The 14963-nt window shown below is 47.8% G+C and overlaps 1 protein-coding gene across 1 annotated transcript in view; it reads left to right on the top strand.

Moving 5' to 3' along the window:
- The window catches only part of cenpv (centromere protein V), a 42809-nt gene that overhangs the window by 11918 nt on the left and 15928 nt on the right, over window positions 1-14963 (top strand). The window contains exon 2 of the mRNA XM_072470048.1: window positions 8990-9088. Within this exon, the coding sequence (XP_072326149.1) occupies window positions 8990-9088 (99 nt within the window). The remainder of the gene's footprint in view (window positions 1-8989; window positions 9089-14963) is intronic.

Raw genomic sequence — 14963 nt, 5'->3', positions numbered from 1 at the left:
TACCCCACACCCCTAACTGTAACACGCTGATATATCCCACACCCCTCACTGTAACATTCTGATATATCCCACACCCCTCACAGTAACATTCTGATATACCCCACGCCCCTCACTGTAACACTCTGATATATCCCACACCCCTCCGTTTAACACTCTGATATATCCCACACCTCACGCTGTAACACTCTGATATACCCCACACCCCTCACTGTAACACACTGATACACCCACACTCCTCACTGTAACACTGATATATCCCACACCCCTCACTGTAACACTGATATATCCCACACCCCTCACTGTAACACTCTGATATACCCCACACCCCTCACTGTAACACTGTGCTGTACCCCACACCGCTCACTGTAACACTCTGATATATCCCACACCTCTCACTGTAACACTCTGATATATCCCACACTCCTCACAGTAACACTCTGATATATCCCACACCCCTCACTGTAACACTCTGATATATCCCACACCCCTCACTGTAACACTCTGATATACCCCACACCCCTCACTGTAACACACTGATACACCCACACTCCTCACTGTAACACTGATATACCCCACACCCCTCACTGTAACACTGATATATCCCACACCCCTCACTGTAACACTGATATATCCCACACCCCTCACTGTAAAACTCTGATATACCCCACACCCCTCAGTGTAACACTGTGCTATACCCCACACCTCTCACTGTAACACTCTGATATACCCCACACCCCTCACTGTAACACTCTGATATATCCCACACCCCTCACTGTAACATTCTGATATATCCCACACCCCTCACTATAACACTCTGATATATCCCACACCCCTCACTGTAACACTCTGATATATCCCACACCCCTCACTGTAACACTCTGATATACCCCACACCCCTAACTGTAACACTCTGATATACCCCACACCCCTCACTGTAACACTCTGATATATCCCACACCCCTCAATGTAACACTCTGATATACCCCACACCCCTCACTGTAACACTGATATACCCCACACCCCTCACTGTAACACTGATATACCCCACACCCCTCACTGTAACACTGATATATCCCACACCCCTCACTGTAACACTCTGATATATCCCACACCCCTCACTGTAACACACTGATATACCAGACACCCCTCACTGTAACACTCTGATATACCCCACACTCCTCTGTAATTCTCTGATATACCCCAAACTCCTCACTGTAACACTGATATACCCCACACCCCTCACTGTAACACTGATATACCCCACACCCCTCACTGTAACACTTATATATCCCACACCCCTCACTGTAACACTCTGATATACCCCACACCCCTAACTGTAACACTCTGATATACCCCACACCCCTCACTGTAACACTGATATACCCCACACCCCTCACTGTAACAGTGATATATCCCACATCCCTCACTGTAACACTCTGATATATCCCACACCCCTCACTGTAACACTCTGATATACCCCACACCCCTAACTGTAACACGCTGATATATACCACACCCCTCACTGTAACACTCTGATATATCCCACACACCTCACTGTAACACTCTGATATACCCCACACCCAGCACTGTAACACTGATATATCCCACACCCCTCACTGTAACACTCTGATATACCCCACACTCAGCACTGTAACACTCTGATATATCCCACACCCCTCACTGTAACTCTCTGATATACCCCACACCCCTCACTGTAACACTGATATACCCCACACCCCTCACTGTAACAGTCTGATATGCCACACATCCCTCACTGTGATGCTCTGTTATATCCCACACCCCTCAATGTAGCACTCTGATGTACCCCACACCCCTCACTGTAACACTCTGATATACCCCACACCCCTCACTGTAACACTCTGATGTACCCCACACCCCTCACTGTAACACTCTGATAATACCCCACACCCCTCACTGTGACACTCTGATATACCCCACACCCCGCACTGTCACACTCTGATATACCCCACACCCCTCACTGTAACGCTGATATACCCCACACCCCTCAGTGTAACACTGATATACCCCACACCCCTCACTGTAACACTGTGCTATACCCCACACCCCTCACTGTTACGCTCAGATATACCCCACACCGCTCACTGTCACACTCTGACATACCCCACACCCCTCACTGTAACACTCTGATATACCCACACCCTTCACTATAACGCTCTGATATACCCCACACCTCTCACTGTAACACTCTGATATATCCCACACCCCTCACTGTAACACTGATATACCCCACACCCCTCACTATAACACTCTGTTATACCCCTCACTGGAACATTTTGATTTACCCCACACCTCTCACTGAATGGAAATGAAATGAAAATCGCTTATTGTCACAAGTAGGCTTCAAATGAAGTTACTGTGAAAAGACCCTAGTCGCCACATTCCGGCGCCTGTTGTGGGAGGCTGGTACAGGAATTGAACCGTGCTGCTGGCCTGCCTTGGTCTGCTTTCAAAGCCAGTGATTTATCCCTGTGCTAAACAGACCCTGATATACCCCACACGCCTCACTGTAACACTCTGATACCCCCCTCACGGTAACACTCAGATATACCCCACACCCATCACTGTAACATTCTGATGTACCCACACCCCTCACTGTCACACTCTGATATACCGCACACCCCTCACTGTCACACTCTGATATACCCCACACCCCTCACTGTAACATTCTGATACCCCCCTCACGGTAACACTCAGATATACCCCACACCCATCACTGTAACATTCTGATGTACCGACACCCCTCACTTTAACACTCTGATATACCGCACACCCCTCACTGTCACACTCTGATATACCCCACACCCCTCACTGTAACACTCTGATATACCCCACACCCCTCACTGTAACACTCTGATATACCCCACACCCCTCACGGTAACACTCTGATATACCCCACACCCCTCACGGTAACACTCTGATATACCCCACACCCCTCACGGTAACACTCTGATATATCCCACACCCCTCACTGTAACACTTGGGTATCCACCTCTCTCAATTTACACTGATTCAAATAATAATCTGCCTTCCTACTTTTGCTCCCGATGCGGATAACCTCACATTTATCCACATCACATTGCGTCTGTCGTGCATCTGCCCACTCACTCAGCCTGTCCAAGTCCTGCTGAAGCATCTCTGTATCCTCCTCACAGCTCACCCTCACACCCAACTTTGTATCATCTCCAAATTTGGAGATAATTTATTTAGCTCTCGTCCAAGTCATTAATATATAATGTGAACAGTTGGGGTCCTAGCACAGATCCCTGCGGTACCGGACTAGTCACTGCTTGTCAATTGGTAAAAGACCAATTTATTCCAATGTTTTGTTTCCCATCTGTTAATCAGCTTTCTATCCATCTCAAGACACTACCCGCAATCCCATGCGCTTTAATCACCCCACATTCCTCACTGCAACACTTGCCCAGTTTCCTACATGCCAGCAACTCTGGGATTGGGCCAAGTACAGATGATGCATCTGAAGGATGAAGTCCGCCAGCCCCTGCTGCTCCTCCCTCGCAGTCTTTCCTTGTGCACTTTGTCGGGAATGATGTCCCTCTGATGACCACCTTGAGGGCTTCCCACAGCGTAGACGGTGAGAGAGACTCACTGATATTAAATTTAATATATTCCCAATGGCGGTGGATATGCGTTCACAAAATCTTTTATCCGCTAATAATGCCGTAACCAATCTCCATGGCGGACGCTGGAAGAGACCTGACTCGTGGTAAATCAACAAAATTTATTGTCGAGTAACTTGCTCCCTCCACCGAGGGGAGGAGAGACTGCCCCACCACAAAGTGAACACGTGAGTATGCCTGGTGGTCGTGGGAGAAAAAGGAAAGATCTTTATCGCCCGGGTGCAGAAAACGCCAACGCCCCTCCCCCTCAAATCTGCTCCATGAAAACGAACACCGCCCTGGCCACCCAGGGAGTCAGAAATTTGGGCCTGGACCAATCCATCCTGGGATCCACAACACAGTTTATGGCAACCCCCGAAATAAGCTGCTACACGTCCAAATCAGAGATGGACGCTAGTACCCGCATCGTCCCACTTTGGAGCATAGACATTAACCAGAACCAAAGTGCCCGCCAAAGACCCACAGACAACAACATGCCTACCATTGGGGTCAGCTAAGGTGGGAGCAAATTAACCCTTTTGTTGATTACATTTGCTGCACTCGAACCCGACCATCAAAGCCCAAATGAAAAACCTGTCCCACTCACCCTCTTCCGCAACCTTGTCTGCTCTCTCTCTTGCACAAACACCTCGTCAGCATTGAAACTTTTAAGGTGAGCAAATATCCTCGATCTTTTCACTGGGGCATTGAACTCTGACTTTCCAGGTGACCAAACGAATTGGGGGCCTCCCATCCCCCTCCTCAGCCATTTCCACCAAGAGGGATTATCCGACAGTTATCGAGAAGGTACAGCAACCAGGCCCACTCAGGATGGCCACCAAACGAGCAGCACGATGACAAAGTGGTTAGCACTGCTGCCTCACGGCGCCAAGATCCCAGGTTCAATCCCGGCTCTGGGTCACTGTCCGTGTGGAGTTTGCACATTCTCCCCATGTTTGTGTGGGTTTCGCCCCCACAACCCAAAGATGTGCAGGGTAGGTGGATTGGCCACGCTAAATTGCCCCTTAATTGGAAAAAATAATTGGGTACTCTAAACCTATAAAAAAAAGGATGGCCACTGTTATGGGCGAGGCGTTTTCAGAACCCCAAAATGTATCATGGAGTTCAACCAACCTCCCCCTTTAATGGATTTGTTGCTTTTCCTAGCACACGGCTTATTCCCAAGGTGTGGGATTACAATTATGGACACATGGGTTTTTAAACACAAAACAATATTTATTCCATGAACTCAGCTTAACATCTTAAATAAACATTGGATCTCTTAACACCCCTTACTTCAAAGATAACTCAGAAAATATTGCAACAGTAAATAATTCCTCAAAATGTTCCTTCAAACTTCAAAGAGACTTAACACCTTTAAACAGAATCACATCAGGTTAAAGGCTTTACTATTATGAGTTTAAATCACCCAAATGATCCAGAGATAGTCTTTCATGGCAGAGATCACAGCAAATCCAGCTCACTGCAAACACAGACACTCCCAAGCTCTTTTCCTCCAAACTGCAGCTCTCTGGAAACACACAGACACACACAAGCTGCTTTTTCAAATTGGCTTTCTCCCTTCAAGTAGCTCACAGCAAACCAGAACTTCTCAAGCTGCTGTCTCAAACTGGCTTTCTCCTTTTAATCAGCTCACAGAAAAACAGCCAGGCACTTTTCAAAACTGAAACTTCAAAATGGCTGATCTAAAGCCCAGCTCCACCCACTCTCTGACATCACTGTTTTCTTAAAGGTACTTTACTGAAACATCCATGCCTTAAAGGTACTCTCACATGACACCACCAAACCCACTAACAAGATTAAACAAAGAGAAATCTGCAATCACAATCAGCAAACTACCCCTCCCCCACCCCCTTCTCCCCTCTTCCCCACCCTCTGGCACCCCAAATATACCGACAGAAAACAGCAAGGTGAACATAAACAACTAAAACCTCCTTCTAATAAACCTAACTCCAAACAGAACAAAAACACTAAGCTCAGTATCTAAAACAGAACTAATGAGCTGCAGTCGACCTCTCAGCATTGCTCCCGTTAGCTAACTCTTTGGCTAGCAGGGTAGCTCCTGCCCAGAGTGAAGAAAAATTCTCACAGCAAAAAGACACCAAGTATAAAAAACCGTTAAACATCAAACCCCAACAGGGAGCAATATATTGTCACAACGGTTTGAAAAAATGACGCAAAACCCACAAACAATTAAACCCCGACCCAAGTGCAACTTGCAAAACATTCAACCCAATCAAGAACAGAGAAATGGAAACATGAACAAGAAACCCCAACAATTCCACAGATCAAGATACCGATCCACACCCCCGGGAAATGCCTTTAGATATATGCAGGTGAGGGCTTTTGTGAGGCGACAGGTGAGGGAATGCCCGTTGCTCCCGGCACAAGAAGTTCAAGATAGGGTGATCTCGGGTGTATGGGTCGGGGAGGGCAAGGTGTCGGAAATACACCAGGAGTTGAAAGAAGAGGGGGAAGCGCTGGTAGAAGAGTTGAAGGGTAAATGGGAGGAGGAGCTGGGGGAGGAGATCGAGGAAAGTCTGTGGGCTGATGCCCTAGGTAGTGTTAATTCATCCTCCTCGTGTGCCAGGCTCAGCCTGATACAATTTAAGGTGGTCCACAGAGCGCACTTGACGGGGCGAGGTTGAGTAGGTTCTTTGGGGTGGGGGACAGATGTGGAAGGTGCTCAGGGAGCCCGGCGAACCATGTCCATATGTTTTGGTCATGCCCGGCACTGGAGGGGTTCTGGAGAGGAGTGGCGGGAGCAATATCTCAGGTGGTGAAAGTCCGGGTCAAGCCAAGCTGGGGGCTAGCAATATTCGGAGTAGTGGACGAACCGGGAGTGCAGGAGGAGAAAGAGGCCGGCATTCTGGCCTTTGCGTCCCTAGTAGCCCAGCGAAGGATCTTGCTAATGTGGAAGGAGGCGAAGCCCCCCAGCTTGGAGGCCTGGATAAATGATATGGCTGGGTTCATAAAGTTGGAGAGGATTAAGTTCGCCTTGATAGGGTCTGCGCAGGGGTTCTACAGGCGGTGGCAACCGTTCCTAGACTATCTCGCGGAGCGTTAGAGGAAGGTCGGTCAGCAGCAGCAGCAACCTTGGGGGTGGGGGGGGGGGAAGTGGGGGGGGTGGAGGGGACGTCCTGGGAGGGGGGGGCGTGCGGGGACTGCCTGGGAGGGTGGATGAGCAAGAGATAACATGAAGGGTTGGGGAAACTGGCACGTACGGATGAGGGCCAGTGTACAAAGCTGTGTAAATATATCATTTTGCCATGTATATATCTTGCTCTGCGCGATTTCTCTTTTTTTTTTTGTTACGAGGGGGGGTTATTGTTTGTAAGGGAGAAAAATTGTGTTGAAAAACTTTAATAAATATATATTTTTTAAAAAGATACCGATCCCCAATATACCAAAAAAGTCAAAAGTCTCAATCAATCCATACGCAGCCCGTGCTTCTTTATAAAGGAATCCACCTCCTCTGGCCCATTAGAAAATAGTCTTTTTTCTCAAAAGTCACTCTTAGCTGCGCCGGGTACATGGCCCAAATTGGATTCCGCTTTTGCACAGGGTGACTTTGGCCTTGTTGAACGCTGCCTACTTCTTTGCCAGCTCTGTTCCCACATCCTGATAAAATCTGATGGCCTTCCCATTTAAAGTCGCAATGCTCCTTTGCCCATCTCAGGACCCACTCTTTTTCTTGGAAGCTGTGACGATTATAGCTCGCGGTGATTCGTTGGGCTTCTGTCGGAGTGTTTGGTGGGATTGGTGGAGGTCAGGAGGGGACGCAAGTTCACCCTCCCCCACCATATTCCCAAACATCTTCCCAAAATATTCTGTGGGTGTTGGGCCTTCCATCCCTCTGGCCACGCCACAGTAAGTGTTAATGTAAGCCTACTTGTGACAAGAGAGATTATTATTATTACAATTCAGATATCTTGTCTCCTGGAATGTTTCTCCAAATCATTCACTTTGGTCTTCAGACCATTATTTGCATCAGCCATCAGAGACATCTCTGCTTACCGAGAGGCAATCTGGTCGCTATGCCTGGAAAGAGCCACCTCCATGCCTTGTATCGTGTCACCATCCACGTTTACCGTTTTGTTGGTCCCCTCCAACACCAAACAAACGGGAAGCCATGGCCTCTTCCATCGATTTGTACAGGTCCCCCGACACAACCTGCCAATACACGTTAAATTCTGACGCCAAGGTGCCGGTGCCGGTAAGCATCTCGGTCGTTAGTGGAGTGGCCAGAGTCCCAGAGGCTGCTTCCACCATTTTCTCCACCAAAGAGCCCGAGATGTCTCTGATTCAGTCAACAAACTTCTACTTTCAGGATTTTTGTCCCTGGGTTTTACAGGCATTTCACATCTACAGGGACTTTATTCCATTAAACAAATTGGTTTTTAAATGAAAATCTCCTGAAGCTAACCAAAAAGGACTAAAGTAACAAAACCCTAGCGGGAACCACCACCTGCAAGGCTTTCCCTCACGTAACGCCACTGGTAGTCCCCATGAATTGCATGAATAATTGTAACAAGCAGATCCCATCGAAGTCTTAAAAATAGTCAGTGTTTGAATTACTCAGTAACATCTCCAGTGAGAGAAACGGAGTTATCGTTTCAGGTCAGTGATCTTGCACAGTGGCGCAGTGGTTAGCACTGCTGCGCTGAGCATCCAGGTTTGATCCCAGCCCCGGGTCACTGACCCTGTGGGTCTCACCTTCGCAAACCCAAAAATGTGCAGGGTAGGTGAATTGGCCACGCTAAATTGCCCCTTAATTGGAAACAAATAACTGGGCACTCTAAATGCATTCAAAAAAATGTTAACTCCATATCTCTCTCCACTGGTGATGTCAAAGCTGCTGATTAATTCTCACATTTGTGGTTAGCACTGCTGCCTCACAGCACCAGGGACCAGTTTGATACTGGTCTTTGCTGCCTGTGTGAAGTTTGCACTTTTCCCCGTGTCTGCGTGGGTTTCCCCCGGATGCTCCAGTTTCTTCCCACAGTTCAAAGTTATGCAGGTTAGGTGCATTGGCCAGGATCAATTAATTACCTTGGTGTCCAAAGATGTGCAGGTTAGGTGGGGTTACGGGGTTAGGCGGGGCTGCCCTCGGTAGAGTGAGAGTCGTTGCAGACTCAATGGGCCGAATGGCCTCCTGTATGGATTCTACAGATTCTAATTTCAGATTTTCAGCAACACAGCATTTTGCTGTCACTGTGAAGTAATTATGTTCCCAAACAGTGTGATCGAGAGGGCTGGTGTTTAGTAAGGACAATAAAGAGTGTAATGTTCTCCTTCTATATTTGCAGTGAACATCAGGATCTTGTCACACATACCGGAGGATGTCACTGTGGGGCTGTCCGTTTCGAAGTGAAGGCCCCTGCAGATTTGCACCTTCTTCACTGCAAGTAGGTGTGAAATAAATGTATTTTTTGCAGCAATGTTGTGACAGGTGTAGTACACACATCTAGGGCAGTAGTAGGAAGGATATGTGCAATAGGTCAGGAAAAGTACTAAATATAAGACCATAAGACATAGGAGCAGAATTAGGCCACTCGGCCCATCGAGTCTGCTCCGCCATTCAATCATGGCTGATATTTTTCTCATCCCCATTCTCCTGCCTTCTCCCCATAAGCCCTGATCCCCTTATTAATCATAGAACATAGAACAGTACAGCACAGAACAGGCCCTTCGGCCCTCGATGTTGTGCCAAGCATTGTCCGAAACCAAGATCAAGCTATCCCACTCCCTGTCATTCTGGTGTGCTCCATGTGCCTATCCAATAACCGCTTGAAAGTTCCTAAAGTGTCCGACTCCACTATCACAGCAGGCAGTCCATTCCACACCCTAACCACTCTCTGACTAAAGAACCTACCTCGGACATCCCTCCTATATCTCCCACCCTGAACCTTATAGTTATGCCCCCTTGTAACACCTACATCCACCCGAGGAAATAGTCTCTGAACGTCCACTCTATCTATCCCCCTCATCATCTTATAAACCTCTATTAAGTCGCCTCTCATCCTCCTAGAATCATAGAATCATAGAAGTTTACAGCATGGAAACAGGCCCTTCGGCCCAACCAGTCCATGCCGCCCAGCTTTTACCATTAAGCTAGTCCCAGTTGCCCGCACTTGGCCCATAACCCTCTATACCCATCTTACCCATGTAACTATCTAAATGTGTTTTAAAAGACACAATTGTACCCGCCTCTACTACTACCTCTGGCAGCCCATTCCAGACACTCACTACCCTCTGAGTGAAGAAATTGCCCCTCTGGGCCCTTCTGAATCTCTCCCCTCTCACCTTAAACCTATGCCCTCTAGTTTTAGACTCCCCTACCTTTGGGAAAAGATGTTGACTATCTACCTTATCTATGCCCCTCATTATTTTATAGACCTCTATAAGATCACCCCTAAGCCTCCTACGCTCCAAGGAAAAAAGTCCCAGTCTATCCAGCCTCTCCTTATAACTCAAACCATCAAGTCCCGGCAACCTCCTAGTAAATCTTTTCTGCACTCTTTCCAGTTTAATAATATCCTTTCTATAATAGGGTGACCAGAACTGCACACAGTATTCCAAGTGTGGCCGTACCAATGTCTTGTACAACTTCGAAGTCTTACAACACCAGGTTAAAGTCCAACAGGTTTGTTTCGATGTCACTAGCTTTCGGAGCGCTGCTCCTTCCTCACCTGAGGAAGGAGCAGTGCTCCGAAAGCTAGTGACATCGAAACAAACCTGTTGGACTTTAACCTGGTGTTGTAAGACTTCGTACTGTGCTCACCCCAGTCCAACGCCGGCATCTCCACATCATTGTACAACTTCAACAAGACATCCCAACTCCTGTATTCAATGTTCTGACCAATGAATCCAAGCATGCCGAATGCCTTCTTCACCACCCTGTCCACCTGCGACTCCACCTTCAAGGAGCTATGAACCTGTACTCCTAGATCTCTTTGTTCTATAACTCTCCCCAACGCCATACCATTAACTGAGTAGGTCCTGGCCTGATTCGATCTGGCAAAATGCATCACCTCACATTTATCTAAATTAAACTCCATCTGCCATTCGTCGGCCCACTGGCCTAATTGATCAAGATCCCGTTGCAATCCTAGATAACCTTCTTCACTATCCACTGTGCCACCAATCTTGGTGTCATCTGCAAACTTACTAACCATGCCTCCTAAACTTACTAACCCTAGCTCCCTCAACCTTTCCTCATAAGACCTATCCTCCAATCCAGGCAGCATCCTGGTAAATCTCCTTTGCACCCTTTCCAATGCTTCCACATCCTTCCTATAGTGAGGTGACCAGAACTGCACACAATACTCCAAATGTGGTCTCACCAGGGTCCTGTACAGTTGCAGCATAACCCCGCGGCTCTTAAATTCAAGCCCCCTGTTAATAAACGCTAACACACTATAGGCCTTCTTCGCGTCTCTATCCACTTGAGTGAAAACCTTCAGAGATCTGTGGACATGAACCCCAAGATCTCTCTATTCCTCCACATTCCTCAGAACCCTGCCATTGACCCTGTAATCCGCATTCAAATTTTTTCTACCAAAATGAATCACCTCGCACTTATCAGGGTTAAACTCCATCTGCCATTTTTCGGCCCAGCTCTGCATCCTATCAATGTCTCTTTGCAGCCTACAACAGCCCTCCATCTCATCCACTACTCCACCAATCTTGGTGTCATCAGCAAATTTACTGACCCACCCTTCAGCCCCCTCCTCCAAGTCGTTGATAAAAATCACAACTAGCAGAGGACCCAGCACTGATCCCTGTGGTACACCGCTGGTAACTGGTCTCCAGTCTGAACATTTTCCACCCACCACCACCCTCTGTCTTCTATGTGATAGCCAGTTACTTATCCAATTGGCCACATTTCCCTCTATCCCACACCTCCTTACTTTCTTCATGAGCCGACCATGGGGAACCTTATCAAACGCCTTACTAAAATCCATGTGTACGACATCAACTGCTCTACCTTCATCTACACATTTAGTTACCTCCTCAAAGAATTCAATCAAGTTTGTGAGGCAAGACTTACCCTTCACAAATCCGTGTCGACTATCCCGGATTAAGCTGCATCTTTCCAAATGGTCATAAATCCTATCCTTCAGGACCTTTTCCATTAACTTACAGACCACCGAAGTAAGACTAACCGGCCTATAATTACCAGGGTCATTCCTATTCCCTTTCTTGAACAGAGGAACAACATTCGCCACTCTCCAGTCCTCTGGCACTGTCCCCGTGGTTAGTGAGGACCCAAAGATCAAAGCCAAAGGCTCTGCAATCTCATCCCATGCTTCCCAAAGAATCCTAGGATATATCCCATCTGGCCCAGGGGACTTGTCGTCCCGAAGGTTTCTCAAAATTGCTAATACATCCTTCCTCAGAACATCTACCTCCTCCAGCCTACCCGCCTGTATCACACTCTCATCCTCAAAAACATGGGCCCTCTCCTTGGTGAACACTGAAGAAAAGTATTCATTCAACGCCTCTCCTATCTCTTCTGACTCCATGCACAAGTTCCCACTACTGTCCTTGACCGGCCCTAACCTCACCCTGGTCATTCTTTTATTTCTCACATAAGAGTAAAAAGCCTTGGGGTTTTCCTTGATCCGACCCGCCAAGGACTTCTCATGCCCCCTCCTAGCTCTCCTCAGCCCCTTTTTGAGCTCATTCCTTGCTACCTTGTAACCCTCAAGCGACCAACTGAACCTTGTTTTCTCATCCTTACATACGCTTCCTTTTTCCTGTTGACAAGACATTCAACCTCTTTTGTGAACCATGGTTCCCTCACACGGCCATTTCCTCCCTGCCTGACAGGGACATACCTATCAAGGACACGCAGCATTTGTTCCTTGAACAAGCTCCACTTTTCATTTGTGCCTTTCCCTGACAGTTTCTGTTCCCATCTTATGCTCCCTAATTCTTGCCTAATCGCATCATAATTACCCCTCCCCCAATTATAAACCTTGCCCTGCCGTATGGCCCTATCCCTCTCCATTGCAATAGTGAAAGACACCGAATTGTGGTCACTATCTCCAAAGTGCTCTCCCACAAACAAATCTAACACTTGGCCCGGTTCATTCCCCAGTACCAAATCCAATGTGGCCCCCCCCTCTTGTTGGCCTATCCACATATTGTGTCAGGAAACCCTCCTGCACACACTGTACAAAAACTGCCACATCCGAACTGTTCGACCTATAGAGGCTCCAATCAATATTTGGAAGGTTAAAGTCACCCATGACAACTACCCTGTGACCTCCACACCTATCCATAATCTGTTTTGCAATTTCTTCCTCCACATCTCTATTACTATTTGGGGGCCTATAGAAAACTCCTAACAATGTGACCGCTCCTTTCCTATTTCTAACTTCAGCCCATATTACCTCAGTTGGCAGATCCCCTTCAAACTGCCTTTCTGCAGCTGTTAAACTATCCTTGATTAACAATGCTACTCCTCCACCTCTTTTACCACCTTCCCTACTCTTACTGAAACATCTATACCCCGGAACTTCCAACAACCATTCCTGTCCCTGTTCTAACCATGTCTCCGTAATGCCCGCAACATCGTAATCCCAGGCACCAATCCACACTCCAAGTTCACCTACCTTATTCCGGATGCTCCTTGCATTAAAGTAGACACACTTCAACTCGCCTTCCTGTCTGCCGGTACACTCCTGCGACCTTGATTCCCTCCTCAGTACCTCAATACTCTCAACACTGGCTTCTGGACTACAGCTCGTTTTCCCATCCCCCTGACAAATTAGTTTAATCATGAACTTATCTATCTCTGTCTTAAAGACACTCAGTGAATTGGCCTCCACAACCTTCTGCGGCAAAGAGTTCCACAGATTCACCACCCTCTGGCTGAAGAAATCAGGTCCGGGGTTGCCCTGACCTTACGCGATGGGTGCGGGGGGCTCGAGGACCCCCTAATTGGCAAGTTGGGGCGTAGAGGGTCTGGAGTCCACGATTGGGGGTTAGTGATCAGAGTGCCATTTAAAAATGATGTCCCGATTTCTCCCTGCCCTGGTGAGCTGAGCTTGTTAGTGCAGGAAATGAGTATAAGTGCCGAAACCAGTCTTTTTGATCATATTGGGAACTCTCCAATAGCTTTCGTTTTCACGTTCCGTGGGGCCATCTGACCATGTCCAAAGTATGGCCTAAGAATGTGACTCGGGCTTTTGTGAACTCACTTTTAGTTAAGTTTACCACCAAACCAGCCCCCTGTAGTCGATTGAACAATTCCTTCAAATGTTCCAAATGCTCCTTCCAGGTTTCACTGAATACCACCCCAGATCGTCCATGTGCACAGGAATTACCTTATTGCTTAGTCTTTGGAATGTTTCTGGGGATTTTTAATTTCAAACGGCATAACTTTAAACTGATTGAGACCATTTGGCATTACAAAAAACAAAACTTCCTTCGCCATTTCTGATGAAGGTACTTCTGGCCCCACGTGGAACACAATCGATTCCAATGGGAAATGGTCCGTGATTGACACTCGGGAGGTTGACAAGCTGCAGCCGCACACACACATTACACTCCCCACACACACTCAACCCAGCCAACAAGATGGCACTGGCTGTGCTGGAGCGCGCCCATACAGCTGATGGGTGGGCTGGGGCCAGCGGGGGTGCATGATGGGACACCTATGCAACCTGTGGTCCTAAGTTCAAAGTGGGCTGTTAGCGATGGGCGCAGCTGCATGGCTGCCTTGCCGGCTGCGGCAGTGGTGTTCCGTGCCCCCCCCACGACCTCACAGCCCACCTCCTGCCCCCCCCCCCCCGCTACTCTCCCCCTGCCCTGGCAGAAGCCCCCCGGCCAGTGGCACAATTGTCAGCAAACTATGGCGATGTTGAGCACTTTCCGGACCCCCCATGATGCCCGTTTCAAGATTTTTAAAAGCACAAGTGAATCGCGCCGTCGGGAACTCTGCCCATTGGAGGCGGAAAATCATGGAGACCCCGGAGAATACCTGGTCGGGCCGCTAATGATATGCAAATGGTGTATACTGTACGTGCGTTCCAGAACGCGTTGACGCCACTGTCGAGGTGACGGTGAATTGCGATTTGGCGTTAAATCGGCACCTGCTGCGATTTCTGTGTCGGAACCAATTCTCTGCTGTTTGGATTTGTTTATTGTCACGTGTACCGAGATACGGTGAAAAGTATTTTTCTGTGAGCAGCTCAAGCACATCATTTAGTACATGAAAATAAAATTTAAAAAAAAGAAAATACGTAATAGGGCAACACAAGGTCCACAATG

Source organism: Scyliorhinus torazame, chromosome 12 (assembly GCF_047496885.1).
Source record: "Scyliorhinus torazame isolate Kashiwa2021f chromosome 12, sScyTor2.1, whole genome shotgun sequence".
Classification (NCBI taxonomy): domain Eukaryota; kingdom Metazoa; phylum Chordata; class Chondrichthyes; order Carcharhiniformes; family Scyliorhinidae; genus Scyliorhinus; species Scyliorhinus torazame.
The sequence above is the reverse complement of the archived record's forward strand: the minus strand, read 5'-3'. Positions and strand labels throughout refer to the sequence as shown.